Below are 17,588 nucleotides of genomic sequence, written 5' to 3'. Positions count from 1 at the left end.
GCGTGAGCGTGATGTGTGAACAGGAAACCCAAAAAGGAAAATGATGTGTGAAGATTTGTGTGATGATAAAAAATGAACGCTACCGCATGGTCATAGGGGGGGGTTCGCCCAGGGCGCACAATGTGGCCGGACCGGCGCGCGTCATAGCGACGACTTCTTGCTTTGTGCGTCAGAAAAACATACGCGCATAAACGAGGAGGCGGCGTGCAACATTTATTTCAGACCAATGTTGTTACAGCTGCACAGATTCAAATAAATAAATATCTTTCATTTCCAAATGTAGAACTTAAGATGCATATGACCATAAAGTAATGTACATAACCTTTAAATATTCATAAATACACTTGTAATAAATACATGAATACTTCTATCAGCACTGGTCAATAAATTAAACTAATAAATAACTTCACTATAATTATTCTCTGAATAATTGAGATAAGAAACTAAATACTCCCCTAAAGTTATATTTAACACAATTATGTTAAGTGCTATCTCAAACATTAGTCTGCTTCAGTGTTAACTTCTTGTCGATGCTTTCATTGGCCGAGTGGGGAGATGAGACCTACTCCTGAGGCATCTCGGATGTGGCGGAGAGAGGGAGAGGAGGAGGAGAGGGAGGAGAGGAGGAGGGAGGGAGCAGGAGAATGGAGGTGAAGGAGGAGAGGCGTGATGGATGATGATGGGAGGAGAGACTGGAGACGTGGGCCACAGTCGAAGCGCGATCTGAGCTTTCGCATTCCTGTGAGAAAGAGAATAAAAAGATTTATGAGACTTTTGAAATAAATGAGAAAGAAACAAATAGCCTTTGAGCAGATCAACCGTTTAATTTACTTACAATTCCTTAATCGTGCTGAGAACCCAGGGAGCCTTCCGTAAGTGCAGTATTTACGTTTTTCTGTCTTAAGCTGCGGAACAAACAAACACATGCATCATAGTACTTTCCAGACTCTTCCTCAAACAATTCAAGCTGTATGACTTGATGTACAAATCAAAAGCATTTAACATTGGAAGAGGCAGAGGCTGACTTTGCTCAGAGTGTTATGTCCGTTTACAAGAATAAGCAGAGTTATAAATTCATTAAAAGCAGGAGCTTTTTTATCTTTAACTACATGACAGCTCGGACACACGGAGCGTGAGGAACTGGACCGTGTATCCTATGATGGGTTGGTCGGCTTCCACTTGCTGACTGTCTTACAGCATTCTGACAGCTTCTCATCTGAAAATGCATGAGGAGTTAAGAGTTAGAGTTCATCAAACAAAAAAGGAACAATACTTTTGTCTCAAGGAGGACAAGTATCTGTACAATCTTATTATCTTACCTGTTTGTCCAGACACAACCGCAACCACAAGACGAGGGCGACCCGCGCTCTTCAACAGGGTTCCACAGTTAACCATTTTCAAAAGAGGATGATAATATGAGGTTAATAGAAAAATACTGGCAGAATAATCTCAGTTGGTCCCTTCCTCTTCAGAGAGCTCGATGAAACTGACAAAGTCTGGACACCATCGGATACTTAGGCCTCAAAAAGCAGAGTGGTCGCCCTGGTTAGTCATCTTCCGTCCTACATTTTAAAACGAATGACCTGCTGATTAGCAGGGGTTTTCCACTGCAGAAGTGTGTTTGTGGTAGTAGTGTTTGTACCGAAGGCATTTTGGATCAACAGGAAGAAGAAGAGGAGGTTTTCAGACCCAGTGTGCAGGCGAATGCTGACGGGGAGCACAGCCGGTGTCGTGCCAGAACAGGAGCTGGGCAACCAGGCTCAGCAGCCTCTATGGACTCTTCTCTCTCTCTCTCTCTCTCTCTCTCTCTTCTTCTGTATTCCAGTTTACTTCTTCATGAAGATAGCAGTTCATTTCAAAGGTTAGGTTTGATATAAGAGAATGACCAACTTGACATGACAGAAATGAAAAACACACTTTCCCATTTGAAGTACAAAATATATTTATTGCTTGATATTACACTTTAAGCATGCAGTATATATATATGTTTGGGCTCAGTAGCAAGCGTTGATGTATGTTCACTCAGAGATTATTTCAGCAGAATATATGTGTGTACATGTTACGTGTGTGTGTGTGTATGTCGGAGGTTTTCAAACAGCAGCAGCAGTTTGCTCAGAGAGGCGGCGATGTTTCACACCTTCGTCATGTTGGCGGTGACTAGAGAGCAAAGAAAGACAGACAGACAAAAAAACCATGAGTTTTTCTGTGTTTATACTGTGTGTGTGTGTGTGTGTGTGTGTGTGTGTGTGTGTGTGTGTGTGTGTGTGTGTGTGTGTGTGTGTGTGTGTGTGTGTGTGTGTGTTGGTGAAACTTACGTTCCTTCACCCATTCCAAATTGGGATCAACGCAGGCATCTCCGCGTCGGGTGGTAAAACTGAAAGAAAACAAACAAAAGAAAAAGATAAATGTGTATCAATGAATGAGGGATTGCATGTGTGTATGTCTGTCTGCTGTTCAACACGTATAAACTTACATTATAGCATCGACACAGGGACGCTTGTGAGGTGATTCATGATATGTGTCCCCAGTCACATCATCGCTGATAATACCAGTGCTGAGTTTAACGCAGCACGGTCCAACCCACCTGGTGGGGAAGCGTCCTAAAAACGACAGAGAGGAAATGACATGAGAGACTGACGGAACATATATATTCACAAAAAACTTTTTCACTAATTTTGGTGAAACTGCTCCAGCTGGGTTTCCTCCTCCTCCTCCACCTGTCCACTAGGTGTCCCTGTTGCTCACCTTGTGGTGGTTTTGCAGGCCAGTCATCAGCTAAATGAGCTGCACCCGGAGGCCGGTCTGGCATGAAAACAGCATGTGTTTCTTTGTTGCCTTCTTTTTGTGCACTCACCCATACATGCTTTACACGCTACACGTGTTCCTGATGTATGTCTGTGTAAATAAATCTGTTGTTCTTGGCTACCACTTCACGTTGTCTCCCTCCTTGTCACATTCTTTGAGTCGGGCTGTGACAAATGTTGTTAGACATTTTGCCCGTAAGTATCTACAGTGCTGAACAAACGCATTAGACCACCTGTCAGAGACCATCCAGCGTCATGAAGTGCTTTAATGTGGACTTTAATGAGGACTTTCAAACTGAATTCACCTTTTTATTCCCAAATTTGAGCCACCTCACTGGGCAGAAACCACTAAAGCTGATTCTTCTGTTCAGGAATACATGTAAATAATTATATTTGGCATTTAATCAAGAAATAATAATGTGCTTTACTATTTTTTCAGTTTTTTTGTAAACAAGTGAATTTGAAAAGTCATAGATAATAATAATAATAATCATATATTAGCATTAAAACTATCAGTTTGGTTAAAGAGCTTCTACATACTGCTGCATTAACCATTACAGAAACATAAATGATTTTAGTAGTTACCAATGCTCTTAATTTAGAGCAGCGGTGACATAAACTTTAACACTGGGTGGTGATCTAATAAATATATGTTATAATTATTGTAATAAATACGTTAACCGCTGTATATCCATGTATGTATTACAGAGTAAACCAGCCATTAAAGGTCAGATTTAGACTTTAGACGTTATTTTGATAAAAACGTTCAAATATAGTGAGTTCAAACAAATCTACGTGGTTATGTCATTATGTGTGTATTACTTTACGCTGCTACTATCAGATATTAGATACTACTAGAACATGCATATATGTTATTTTATGTTATTTGATGTTATTTTATATTATTTTATGCCAATAAAACCTGTTGAATTCACCTGAAATCAGTCTGGAGGAAGAGCGCGAATAAGTGTAACAGCTGGCTTGAGTTGTTACCACTAAATCAGTAAAATGAAACATATCACTTTATCCATTAACTCCTCTATTTAACTAATATTAATTATTGATCAAGCCCGAATACTTTATGGTTCGTTGGTTGATTCATGGGGACTCCTGTCCGTTAAATAAACTCTAACTGATACCTCAACTTGCACAAATTAAGCCTTTACCCTTCTTCCAAAATGTAACTACGCAATATGTCCTGGATATGAAAATAGTTTATCTGATGGTATCATAAAATGTTATCGCGTCAGAAACTTTGCAGGGCTGTTGTCTGACTGTCTAAAACTACGATAATAAAATAAATTTGACACATTTCGAAGGCGAGAGTCTGATGAAAATGTCAGATAAAAGCTCAAAGTCAGACAGCAGGAAGCGTCTGAGGTAAAAGTTTGTGGTAAGAGAGAGAGCTGCCGAGTCAATTCTACTGTACCACAGCTTAGACTTCAACTATTATTAAAACTAAATGAAATGAATGCTAAAGATCTAAAGTATTAATTGTTTTTAAGCTGAGTGTGCAAAAGCAAATTTGACATATTTGAAAATTTGAAATAAGCCTGTTGTTGATGATTATTTCAGAATTTCTCAGAGATTAAAATTAAGAAAACAAACAACAACAAATCCCAAAAGACTACAAACTACACTTGACACTAATTACACTAATGTCCCTGGAGATAACACAGAGAGTTCATGCAGAGCAACATGAAACTAGGCCGAGACCGAGATGAAAGACTCGCTACATCAAGGCTGTGCAATTCGAAACAGGAAGACAGTAAAATAGGAAACATAAGCTGTGTAGTATTTTCAGAAGAAAACGATATTTTGATATCTGGCACAGTGTAATGTGGTAATTAGTTGGTACTTACTGCTACCTACTGCAAAGGACAGAGAACACACTAAGAGCAGGAGAGTGATGGACAGGATCCTCGTGGACATTTTGACCGATGGACTGATCAGGCTGAGACTGAATGAGCTGACAGACGTTTGGACTTTTATTTGCGAGCGCAGAGTATTTATCTACCGGTGGGTTTGAATGTTTGAAGGCATGATGACGTGCAACTGTATATTTTTTTAGTACGTGTGTACGCCATGTATGGTGGTGGTAATATCACACCTCCGCCCCTCATCAGAGAATCTTTTTAGTCGTATGTGTGCGACTTCAAACCACCAACATCTTTCTGAGAAACATCATGACACATGTTTGCTTGCGCACACGCACACACAAACACACACACACTTCTAAAGTACACACAGGCAAACCCAAAGTGTGAAGACCAAAAAAAAAGAAAAGAAAAGAGAAGCACATTGTGGTCATTGCTGTTTTGCATTGTCATGATGATGATTTAGACAGCGGATGTTTTCCATTTCTGAGGATGTTGTTCATTTCTGTGACAGGTTAAATAATGACAATAGAAAAGACAAAATGTCCAGTAGTTATTTAGATGAATGAGCTCTGCAGTTGTGCAGGAATGTGCAAAATTCACAGAGTGAAGTATAAAGAACATTTGAGAGGTGTGTAAGCTTGGGTGGTGTCTGTATGCTGGTTGTAGATGGGAAGAAACTGATGATCCTGATGGACCTCGGCGGTTTCCTGGAGGAGTCCAGGTGCGATCACCTCCTCGGCACCGCGAATGATACGCTACAGTCTGTGGTACCTGGTGATGGAGGAGGTGAAGATGGACTCGCTTACATTGATGATACACTTGCATGTTAACTTGAGGTCCTGGGTAATGAAGGGGGCAGGTGGGGCTGGGTTTGTTATGAAGACCACAACCATCTCCACTATCTGCAAGTAGTCATCTCCCCCAGAAATGAATCCATCATGGAATGTATTTGCTCTGATGACATTACTTATGTTCAAAAACGAGTCAATTACTGACTAGTCCAACAGCAGTCAGCCCAGCTCGGCGTCTGTCTTTCAGGCTTTTATTTCACCAAGCTCTCACCAAACACTAAAAGTCAGTCCATGATTCCTCCACCGACGTCCTCTCCGCCCTTTTCACTTCTATCATAGTGTCCATAGAGGCTGCTGAACCCGGTTACATGGCCCGCTTGCCCAGCTCCGGTTCTGGCACAACACCAGCTCCAGGTCCCAAACTCCTGTGGTACAAACACTAACACTCCCTAAGTTTCACGTGAGCTAACAGCAGCTACAGTTGGCAGCAGTTTACTTCACTGTCCAATTAGGAAACTCTGTAAATCATAGTTGATAAAAATATGATCCAGTTTAACTTGGTGGAGTGTGACTTAGTGCCGTAAAGCACTGGTGAATGTGCTCGGTTACAATGATGCTTTAACTTATGGACATAATCAGATGAGAGATAAGAAATAAGTGTCTTTGTTGGTTTTTAAAGGCAGCTTGCGTCTAAATTGTTGCATTATCGCTTTCTGCTGGGTTGAAAATGACTCGGATCACTTATCTGATCTTTTCACAACCACCAGAGAACCGTTCATGACTAAGGAACACATGTCAGATAGGCGTTACTCATCCTACAGGTTAATGTTGATGTCATGGGGAAATCCATCCTGTTTAGAGCATATGGACACGCTACACAGAAGCAGTGTTTTTCCATTGGCTGTGTTATTGTTTACTTCTGCTTTAATAAGCCTGGCATAGATTTCTATATTCTATATTGTAATACAACACTCTTTTGTAAAAGTCCAAGAAACTCAAATTGGATAACTTGTTTCTTTTTTTGCACACAGTTCTGAGTGTTATATTTTGTTTTTATCATAAGTATCTCAGGCATTTCTGATCCGCCAAACGCTTTGGCTGTGACTCAACAAACTGATGTCAGCGTTTATTAGAAAGAAATGTAGAAACACCCATAGCTGGATGTAATGCATGAGTATGTGTGTGGGATGAAGCTGATAAAAAACGGAGGCTGAGGGGTGGAGACAAAGCAAGCAGAGGGTGATATGTTTGTAAGAAGTCAGTCATCCCACCTGATATCGGGAACTTCAAGTTGCTCAAGACTTGCTCACCGTTTCTTTCCTGTGTTGTTGTTTTTTTCTGAGCCCCCACGCAGCACGAAAGGAAAATCATTCGTCAGAAATGAGAATAAAAGTATCAATCAATCAATCTATCAATCTATCTATCTATCCATCCTGCATTGTTTTCTCTGGTCTGAACTTTCCGAAGCCAGTGTCATTGGAAAAGCAGACTTCCTTTGATTTCTTGTAAAACAAAGTTTCATTTTTGGTGAAAATCTTCCAAAAAAAACAGCGTCTCCTAATAATAAGGAGTTTATTTGTAAGTCCTAACTGCACTGGGATGTATCATGTTCAATGTTCAGTAACCTCCCTCTCCAAAGGTTTTAATTCTGAGCTAACCCTGCTAAAATATCCCAGTAACAACTGGCAGAATTTCAAGGGCCTTTCAAAGGCCTTGAAAGTGTCCTAACCCACACATCTGGACTTTGAAATCACTGACTCACTGCTTACTGAGCTTTCGGGGAAGTGCCTCATCGCTGTATAGGACGACGTCCACACGCCACACATGTTAAAACCTGAAACAGTAGCACCTCTTTTGTCTGACATGACTTGTACTTGTACAGTACTGATTTGGCCATGTACTAATACCTGGATGATTTCATAAAACATCTCTGTGCTCGCTGTTCTTTTTCTTTTTCGGCTGTTTGTTTCGTTACCGCCTTCTTTTGATTCTACTGCCATACAGGGAGTCCTATGCAACGTCCACACGACTGTACACATATCTTTGTGTCTTATCACTCACACTGCAACACCACAGGAGTAAGGGAAACTGAAAATCGACTTCCTCTTTAGTTTGACAAGACACGAGCAAAGCAGGGCACTGACTGCAGCGATCATCTGGCACAGATACTGCTCGAGTCGTGCACTTTACTTGAAGCATACTGATGCTTTTAAGCCTCCAAACTTCTATAAGCATTCGTGCAATTTTATAATTGAGGGTCAACGCTGACGTTTCGATGCACATTGCGCAGAGTAAATGCTCACAGACAGCTGGAGGTGACAGTAGTCTGCTTCCTCATTTGGCTTCGACTTTGCGCCTGTTTGTGTGTGTGAACTTCTGTTGAAGGAAAGCTACACCGGTGTGGGCGTGAACAGAAAACCATAACCAAATTAATGACAAGATGGTGTGATGATAAAAAAAGAAAAGATGCTTTTTTATTTTTTCCTCCCACGTACGTCGACCTGTTTGTGGATTAACTTTAATTCCAGTTAAAGCACCACAGCTACCACACGGCATGTTTGACCTGACACGACAGCAGAGTAGGGCACATGTAGGAACATGCAAACCTTCATAAATACAGTTATTGCGTGCAATAAAATTCATGCGTGTGAATTTTTGGGGGAGGAAAGCTTGCGTGAGCGTGAGTGTGAACAGAAAACCCAAAAAGGAAAATGATGTGTGAAGATTGTGTGATGATAAAAAATGAACGTACCGCATGGTCATAGGGGGGGGGGTTCGCCCAGGGCGCAAATGTGGCCAGGACCGGCGCTGGTCATAGCCGACGACTTCTTGCTTTTGTGCGTCAGAAAGAACATACGCGATAAACGAGGGATGGCGTGCAACATTTATTTCAGACCAATGTTGTTACAGCTGCACAGATTCAAATAAATAAATATCTTTCATTTCCAAAATGTAGAACTTTAAGATGCATACGACCATAAAGTAATGTACAATAACCTTTAAATATTCATAAATACACTTTGTAATAAATACATGAATACTTCTATCAGCACTGGTCAATTAAATTAAACTAATAAATAACTTCACTATAAATTATTCTCTGAATAATTTGAGATAAGAAACTAAATACTCCACATAAAGTTCTATACATAGTGCTATTTCAAACATTAGTCTGCTTCAGTGTTAACTTCTTGTCGATGCTTTCATTGGCCGGAGGTGGAGAGGATGCAGACCTACTCCTGAGGCATCTCGGATGTGGCGGAGAAGGGAGGAGGAGAGGAGGAGGAGAAGGAGGAGGAGGAGGAGGGAGCAGGAGTGGAGGGTGAAGGAGGAGAGGCAGTGGAGGTGATGATGGAGAGGAGGGAGACTGGAGACGTGGGAGCCACAGTCGAAGCAGCGATCTGAGCTTTCGCATTCCTGTGAGAAAGAGAATAAAAAGATTTATGAGACTTTTGAAATAAATGAGAAAAAGAACAAATGAGCCTTTGAGCAGATCAACCGTTTAATTTACTTACAATTCCTTAATCGTGCTGAGAACCCAGGGAGCCTTCACGTAAGTGCAGTATTTACGTTTTTCTGTCTTAAAGCTGCGGGAACAAACAAACACATGCATCATTAGTACTTTCCAGACTCTTCCTCTCAACAATTCAAGCTGATCTGACTTAGTGTAGAACAAATCAAAAGCATTTAACATTTGGAAAAGAGGCAGAGGCTGACTTTGCTCAGAGTGTTTATGTCCGTTTACAAAGAATAAGCAGAGTTATAAATTCATTAAAAGCAGGAGCATTTTTTAATCTTTAACTTACATGACAGCTCGGACACACGGAGCGTGAGGTAACTGGACCGTGTATCCTATGATGGGTTCGGTCGGCTTCCACTTGCTGACTGTCTTACAGCATTCTGACAGCTTCTCATCTGAAAATGCATTGAGAGTTAAGAGTTAGAGTTCATCAAACAAAATGGAACAATACTTTTAGTCTCAAAGGAGGACAAGTAATCTGTACAATCTTATTAATCTTACCTGTTTGTCCAGACACAACCGCAACCACCAGGACGAGGGCGACCAGCGCGCTCTTCAACAGGGTTCCACAGTTAACCATTTTCAAAAGAGGATGATAAATATGAGGTTAAATAGAAAAATACTGGACAGAATAATCTCAGTTGGTCCCTTCCTCTTCAGAGAGCTCGATGAACTGACAAACGTCTGGACACATCGGATACTTAAGGCCTCAAAAAGCAGAAGTGGTCGCCCTGGTTAGTCATCTTCCGTCCTACATTTTAAAACGAATGACCTGCTGATTAGCAGGGGTTTCCATGAGGTGACCAACAGGAAACACTTTCATCACGGAGTTTTGTTTGGAAAATATTACGTCATGCTTTTTTTCTGATTGTTCGTTCAGAATAGGAGCAGGTTCAGATCGTAGTGAGTGAACAATGGCAAGGAAAAATCAATCAGACTTTATTTGTAGAGCATTTCCCATACAAATAAAATGTAACAGTAATATATTATAAACAAAAACACACACTGGGGAAATGATATCTTATCATTCTGCAGTGAGGAAAAGCCAGAGGCAGAATAACATTTTAATTCAATCAAATTAACACATTAAAGTCTATAAATGGATAAACAAAACATGATGTCTACGGCAGTGAGGAAACACCAGACAAATTAAATTAAGATTAGATTAGATTATACTTTTTTTATCCCACAGCGGTGGAAATTCACTTGCCACAGCAGCAAAAGAGGGGTTTTGGTTAAATAAATGTTACAGAAAATAGATGGAGGGATTAAAATGTATGAATAGATGGACAAACATGTCTAAGACAGTGAGGAAACACTGGAGGCAGGATAAAAAAAAAATACAATTAAACAAACACAATAAAATAATGTATCATAAAACATAATAAAACTTCCTTTAAGAGGCAGAAACCTCGATCAGAATGTCATGAGGGGTTGAGTATCAGTACATTTATTACAGTTTTAATGTGAAAAAATATGAATCAGTCAGAACAAATAGCACAAACTCGTCACTGTTCATCTGTTTCACTTCAAGAAAAAAAAAAACTGTGAAACTATTCTCATTATGAGGAAGTCACTGTTGTGATATTTATATCGTGAAGACTTATTCGGTAATGATTTTATTACAGTGCGTGGCCGTTATGTTCTCAGCCCAGTGACACATGGACATGTCACAGCATGATCCTCTGTGCTTCAACATGCAACAGTTAATACACTGCATGCAGAACGGCTCCGGTGCGGCTCCGCCGGACACCGAGCATCGAATCCACGCATCATCGCGCGATATTGCCGGCTGTAGTCTCTTTGACTCCTGCGATGGCATTCCACGCCGCATCTTTTTTCTGGTGTCCTTATAAAAAGGACGTGAGGTGTCATCAATGACAGGTTGATTTTGGACCTCCAGAATCAACTTCTCCTCATCCATGGTGTCGACGGGGTGAAAAGACGCCTGAAAAACCTCTGACCTGTTGACTTCAGGTCGGCCCGGCCCATCGTGATGTGTTCTTGTAATGAAACTCGATCCGCGGTGAACACGGAGTATTTTATTTTGAGAATAAACCAGGGTTTTATTTTGTATTTTGTAGCCGATTTCCTTATGCGCCGTGAAAAATAGAAGCTCTGCGTATGTGTTGCGGAGCCGTGACACAGCGGGACCGGACACTGTGTGAGCTGACACATTGACTAACATTGAAACGTATCGGCTTCATCGCCGTGGCGGAGCCGTTCCGCATACAGTGTATTTTAGGGGTTACGCCGCATACAGTGTGCTTGTGATCTCTGTTAGAGAATATACTGAATAGAGAGTAGAGAGAAGAGTCAAACTATCCCACGCAGAGGAGGCAGTAAAGACTGTCGTTTACTATATTTAGTCAAACACTCATTAATACATACTCTACGGTCTTCAGGGTTGAATATATTTCACTGTCATCGGTGAGTAATCATTCCAAGCGAGCGGAGTCATCGTCCGAATCAGAATTACGACTGCGGATGAGTAATTTCAGCATTTTTATATGATACGGTTTATTCTAAAAAACCTTAATAACCTCACTAATTAAAGCTGTGTCAAGCTAATCGTCTCGGCATCTTTCTGTGAGTCACTTCTGCTGCCATGTAGGGAGTTCCACGCTATGCCAACACTACTGTACATAAACCTGGAAACATTTTTTTTTTTTTCAAACAAGGTTCTGAAAAGTTTATCACGCACACTGAAACTTGAAGGCAACAGGAAAATGACGAAACGTCTTCTTCCGCTTCTTCTTTTGTTTGGCGTGTGACAAAGTAGAGCAGTGCAGCCCTTCTCTGGTGTAAAGTTCGGATGAACGGGTAGATCGTTGTGGAAAAACTTCATCACATGCCGGTTCTACGTTTCTTCAAGTTAAGCTCAACTCATTGAAATACTTGGAATTTTAAAATGTCAACCCTGGAGTGTTATTGGTGGATCTAAAAAGACATTTATTGTTTTTTTTGACTTTTTAAAAAAAGTTTCAGTTTTAGGCTGCAAATCGAAGTCACTCACCTGCCTAGGGTAAATAAATATATATATATATGTAGAACATTTATATCCAAATTAACAGACACTGCATTTCTTACAGAACTTATGACATTTATTTCAAAATAACACGCACGTCATACAGTGCAAAAAACGTTAGGGTTGGAGTAGGATCCGTTAGAGACCTGTGACGCTGGTAAAAGTCACGTGAGTCTGCTCCTTTACCGAAAGACGTGGGGAACCATTTTAAAAATCGATGGAAGTTACCATAAGTTACCATGTTTTATGAGGAGTTAACAATGTAATTAAGAGAAACTTGACTTCAGAAGGTGTGTTGTGGTTGTAGTTTTCAAGAGGGAGATTGGTGCAACAATGTTTCCTGTCATGAAATTTTATTTTGATTATTTCTTAGACCACTAAAAACTAGTGGGGCGCGGTCTGAGCTGTACTATCGCTTCATGGGACTACAGCACAGGACAGGCCAAAGATAGTTGGTCTCTGAGACACAATGACATGTCATGTCAGAACTGTTTTTTCTTCATGTCCTGTTCTTGAATGTTTTAAACTCAATTAAAACTTAAATTTTTGCTTGTTGCAACTTTAAAAGTATTCATACCTGCTCTAAGTGGCCTCATGTGAAAGCGAGGCGTACTGTCAGAGTATAGAAATAGATAATAATTCAGAAAGACCCCCATCCCAAGCACCAAACAGTCAAACAGATAAACACTGGATGTAGATTCATATTTAGAATTTATTTCCAACCAATTTTTTCATAGTTGCACAACTTCTTGAGTTCAAACAAATAAATATCTCAAAACTTTCTCCAGTTGAATAAAAACTTTGTTCATAAAAGTTGTATACAGTAACTTGTACACATATATAAATAGACTTGGTAATAAATAAATGTATACTTCTGTCTGAACCGGTCAATTAAATTAAACTAATAAATAATATCGTCATAAAGGCATTGAAAGAAACTAAATATTCATCATGAAGTAACTCAGTTATCCTCTTCGAGTGCTATTCTGGGCATTAGTTTGTACTTCTTCTTCTTCTCATTGGCCGGAGGTGGAGGGTGAAGGAGGAGAGGCAGTGGATGTGATGATGGAGAGGAGGGAGACTGGAGACGTGGGAGTCGCAGTCGAAGCAGCGATCTGAGCTTTCGCGTTCCTGTGAGAAAGACAATAAAAATTTATGAGACTTTTGAAATAAATGAGAAAAAGACCAAATGAGCCTTTGAGCAGATCAACTGTTTAATTTACTTACAATTCCTTAATCGTGCTGAGAACCCAGGGAGCCTTCACGTAAGTGCAGTATTCACCTTCTTCTGTCTTAAAGCTGCGGGAACAACAAACAAATGCATTATTAGTACTTTCCAGACTCTTTCTCTCAACAGTTCAAGCTGATCTGACTTGATGTACAAATCAAAAGCATTTAACATTTGGAAAAGAAAAAAATAAAGCAAAATGTTGGCAGGGGCTGACTTCAACACTTTTCTGGACTGTATTTCTGTTTTAGAGTTGACAAACTGTGACCATCAAACATTGCTTATTCTTACTTACATGACAGCTCGGACACACGGAGCCTGAGCTATCTGGACCGTGTATCCTATGATGGGTTCGGCCGGCTTCCACTTGCTGACTGTCATACAGCAGTCTGACAGCTTCTCATCTAAAAATGCATTGAAATAAAAGTTAATTAAAAGAAATAGAACAATAATTTTAGTCCCACAGGCGGACAGGAAATCTGTACAATCTTATTATTCTTACTTGTTTGTCCAGACACAACCGCAGCCACCAGGACGAGGGCGACCAGCGCGCTCTTCAACAGGGTTCCACAGTTAACCATTTTCAAAAGAGGATGATAAATATGAGGTTAAATAGAAAAATACTGGACAGAATAATCTCTGTTGGTCCCTTCCTCTCCAGAGAGCTCGATGAACTGACAAACGTCTGGACACGTCGGATACTTAAGGCCTCAAAAAGCAGAAGTGATTAGTCATCGTTCTTCGTTTTCGGTTCGCCCTCCCCTCTCTTCACTGGATTAATGATGTACGGGACTTTCCACAGAGTGACCAAAAGGAAACACTTTCATCAGATTCCTTTGGAAAATTAGTTTTGGTTTTCACTGATCATTTTATTCCTTTGGAAAATTAGTTTTGGTTTTCACTGATCATTTTATTGCGGGGGTGTTAGGAATCCCTCACAGGCCAGAGGTCATGCTCACACCACAATGTCTTTTATTTATTATATTATATATATTATATTAAAGCTCAGAGATCTGGGATCCACCCTGACTCTCAACACCGGTTCCCCTCAGTCCTCTCCTGTAGGCCTACTCCCTATGTGGCCACCCCTCACAAACTCGCCACCATGAGACTTTACTCAACATGTTAAAACATGGATGTCACTTTACTCTGTCGACCCCGCCACGCACAGTGGAAAGAGACATTGTGCGTTCAAGCGATTTGCTCGCATCACATCGTCACCCTCAGTAAACAGCACGACTTAACCAGCTCTCACTGCCGGAGACGGAGGCTATTTTTTGGGGGGGGAAGTTCACCAAAGAGTCAGTCGGCAGAAATTTCCTCTGAAATTTGAAGATCCTCTTCATATAAGTTGCCATAGATATTACCTACAATAATGCTGTTTGTTGTAACAATGTGGGTTGCTCAAATTTTCATTCAAACAGCAGGACTAACCGGGCTCTCACTGCCAGAGATGAAGGCTGTTTTTCCAGGGGGAAGTTCACCGAAGAGTCGGTAGACAGAACTAACCAAGTCGTGCCGATTTATCCACATAAATCGGCACGACTTATGTGGATAAATCGGCACAACTTATGTGGATAAATCGTGCATATAAGTTGCCAAAGACAGTACTTACAATACAGTTGTTTCCTGTAATAATGTGGGATTTAACCGGCTCTAATTGCTGGAGATGGAGATTATTTTCTGGGGGGGGGGTAGTTCAATGAAGAGTCGGCAGGGAGGACCGATGGGTCATGGTCACTTTTCCACTTATAAACTAAACAACTGATTTTTCTTTCTGATGTTTGAATCAGACATTTGGTTTTTGTAATTTCTTTCTATTTTTGGGATAGAGCTGTTTGTGATTGAGTAGGGGGAAAAAAATTTATGGGGGTTAACCAAAGTTAAGTGCTTCATACTACTGCCATAAAGTACACTTACTAGTACTGCACATACAAATTCTACTGCTTACTTACTAGGTTACCTACCGTTTACAATCTGTTTATACATGAATAAATGTTTGTTTATCATGATATATATATTTATTTGCATACCTATCACCAACCTGTCATATATTTTACTATTGCCCACCTGGTTACCACAGTATTGTATTTTATTTTACATTCCTATATTCTGGATTCTAATTAGATTTCGTCCCACTTACTAGTATTGTTGAATGGAGCTCTAATCTTCATTGTAATTGCACATATGACAACGAAGAACTTTAACTTGTATTAAAAATTGACAACAGACACAGATAGACTTGTCAATGACAACACCTCGACTTTGTTATTGACTCTGAGGTAAAAATAAGTGCTCACAGAGGGTTGCTTCTTGAATTGACTACTCCTTTGAACCCGGCTATTTTCTGAGGAAAACCAAAATGGAAAACGAAAGACAAAAAATTGCGTGACACCTTTGCATTTGCATGTGTGAAGATGAACTTGTTAACTTTCCATCAGTGTGTTTGATTTAATATTCCAACCACTAACCACAGTTGCCACGTGGCATGTTTCATGTTTGATCCTTATATGGATGAATCTTGTTTTTGTATCAGAAAAAAGTCATTTGTAGATGAAAACTACTGTACTTTGAGTACTTATTTTGTTTGTATGTTGTGTTCAGTGTGTGCTAAAGCCTCTAATCAAGACTCTACTGATGTGTTTGTGGGACAACAAGTGAAATTTCCCGCTACCTGATTTCTTTACCATATGTATCACGGACAGAACACAGCAAATAGACAGTTATTTCTTGTCCAGCATTTATTTCCAACCAATGTTTTCATAGTTGCACAACTTCTTGAGTTCAAACAAATAAATATCAATTTCAAGTTGACTTTAAGATGCATAGCATAGAAATTCTATAAGTTCATAAGGTTGTATACAGTAACTTGTAAACATTCATAAATACACTTGGTAATAAATACATTTATACTTCTGTCTGAACTGGGCGATTAAATTAAACTAATAAATAACTTCACCATAAAGGCATTGAAAGAAACTAAATACTAAGTGCTATTTTGAGCTTTAGTTTGAACTTCTTCTTTTTCTTCTCCTCATTGGTTGGAGGTGGAGAAGCCGCAGGCCGACTCATCACTTAGAGGAAGAAGAAGGAGAGGCAGTGGATGTGATGATGGAGAGGAGGGAGACAGAAGACGAGGGAGCCACAGACGAAGCGACTTTTTTTGCCTTCCTGTGAGAAAGATAATAAAAGACAAAAATATATGAGACCATGTTTGAAATAAATTAGGAAAAGATCAAATAAGCATTTGAGCAGATCAACTGTTAAACTCACTCAAACGCAACAATCTTGGTGCGGACCCAGGGAGCTGTCAGCTGACTGCAGTAAAGACCTGTTGCTGTCTGAAAGCTGCAGGAATGATTAAAAAAAAAGCAACATTAGTACTTTCCAGACTGTTTCTTTTAAAAATACAAGCTGATCTGACTTGGTATAGACTTAGAGGTGCCAAATTATGAACATCAAGCATTGCTTATCTTACTTACATGACAGCTCGGACACACTGAGCGTTACGTTTCTGGATCATGTATCCTGTGATTGGTTCGGTTATCTCGACGTTGCTGACTGTCTCGCAGCATTCTGCCAGCTTCTCATCTAAGACAAAAAGATACAAGAAACAGAGTTTTAAAAAATGTAAATATCATCTATTAACTGTAATTTGTTTATCTAAAGCTTAATCTTACCTGTTGGTCCAGACTCAACCGCAACCACCAGGATGATGGCGACCAGCACGCTCTTCAACAGGGTTCCACAGTTAACCATTTTCAAGAGAGGATGATGATTAAATAGATAAATGCTGGATAAAATAACCTCTTGGTTGGTCTTTCTTGTCTCTTCCTCTCCAGAGAGCTCGATTAACTGACAGACCTCTGGAGAGATCGGACACTTAAGGCCACAAAAAACAGAAGTGATACGTCCGGTTTGTGATCTTCCCTACATCTTTGCTTCGCCCGCCCCTCTCTTCGTCTGAATGAAAGACCCGCTGAATGACGGGGATTTCCACGAAGTGACCAACACTGACCAAGCGGAAGCACTTTCATCACAGGGTTTCGTTTGGAAAATTAAGTTACTTAACTATGGGGGTGTCCCTCACAGGTCAAAGGACACCCTCATGCTATGATGTCTTTTATCAGTACATTTATTAAAGTATTATGAGCCAATCAGAAAACTTAATGCAAACTGATCAACAGTGTTTTGTATAGTTACTTTGAAAAGTAGTTAATTAGGTTACAACGTTACCATCAATTAAAAGTAATCTGTTACGTTACAGTGTCACCTATGAATAAAAGTAATGCGTTAACTTTTTTTTTGATCAGTCAGAACATATGATCAGAATTCAG

At 40.1% G+C, this 17,588-nt stretch overlaps 1 protein-coding gene across 1 annotated transcript; it reads right to left on the bottom strand.

Annotated features, from left to right (window-relative positions):
• Positions 1-201: 201 nt before the first annotated feature.
• LOC113744510 (uncharacterized) lies at positions 202-17,120 on the bottom strand. Its single transcript, XM_027274403.1, has 9 exons — positions 16,932-17,120; positions 16,734-16,842; positions 16,525-16,599; positions 16,327-16,422; positions 9,497-9,594; positions 9,282-9,390; positions 8,991-9,062; positions 8,635-8,892; positions 202-492 (listed from the first exon to the last, which is right to left on the bottom strand). The coding sequence occupies exons 1-8, from the start codon at positions 17,008-17,010 to the stop codon at positions 8,709-8,711; spliced, it is 822 nt and encodes a 273-aa protein (XP_027130204.1). The 5' UTR covers positions 17,011-17,120; the 3' UTR covers positions 202-492; positions 8,635-8,708.
• Between the last annotated feature and the right edge of the window lie 468 nt (positions 17,121-17,588).

The sequence above is a fragment of the Larimichthys crocea genome, chromosome XXIII (assembly GCF_000972845.2).
Source record: "Larimichthys crocea isolate SSNF chromosome XXIII, L_crocea_2.0, whole genome shotgun sequence".
In the NCBI taxonomy this organism is placed as follows: Eukaryota; Metazoa; Chordata; class Actinopteri; family Sciaenidae; genus Larimichthys; species Larimichthys crocea.
Note: the sequence above shows the minus strand (reverse complement) of the source record. Positions and strands in the feature narration are given on the sequence as shown.

Coding starts and splice junctions, on each gene's coding strand:
- LOC113744510 (XM_027274403.1), bottom strand. CDS start 17,010: ATGGTTAACTGTGGAACCCTGTTGAAGAGCGTGCTGGTCGCCATCATC. Junction 16,423..16,524: donor ACCAAGATTGTTGCGTTTGA/GTGAGTTTAACA, acceptor TCTTTCTCACAG/GAAGGCAAAAAAAGTCGCTT. Junction 9,391..9,496: donor GGTTGTGTCTGGACAAACAG/GTAAGATTAATA, acceptor ATGCATTTTCAG/ATGAGAAGCTGTCAGAATGC.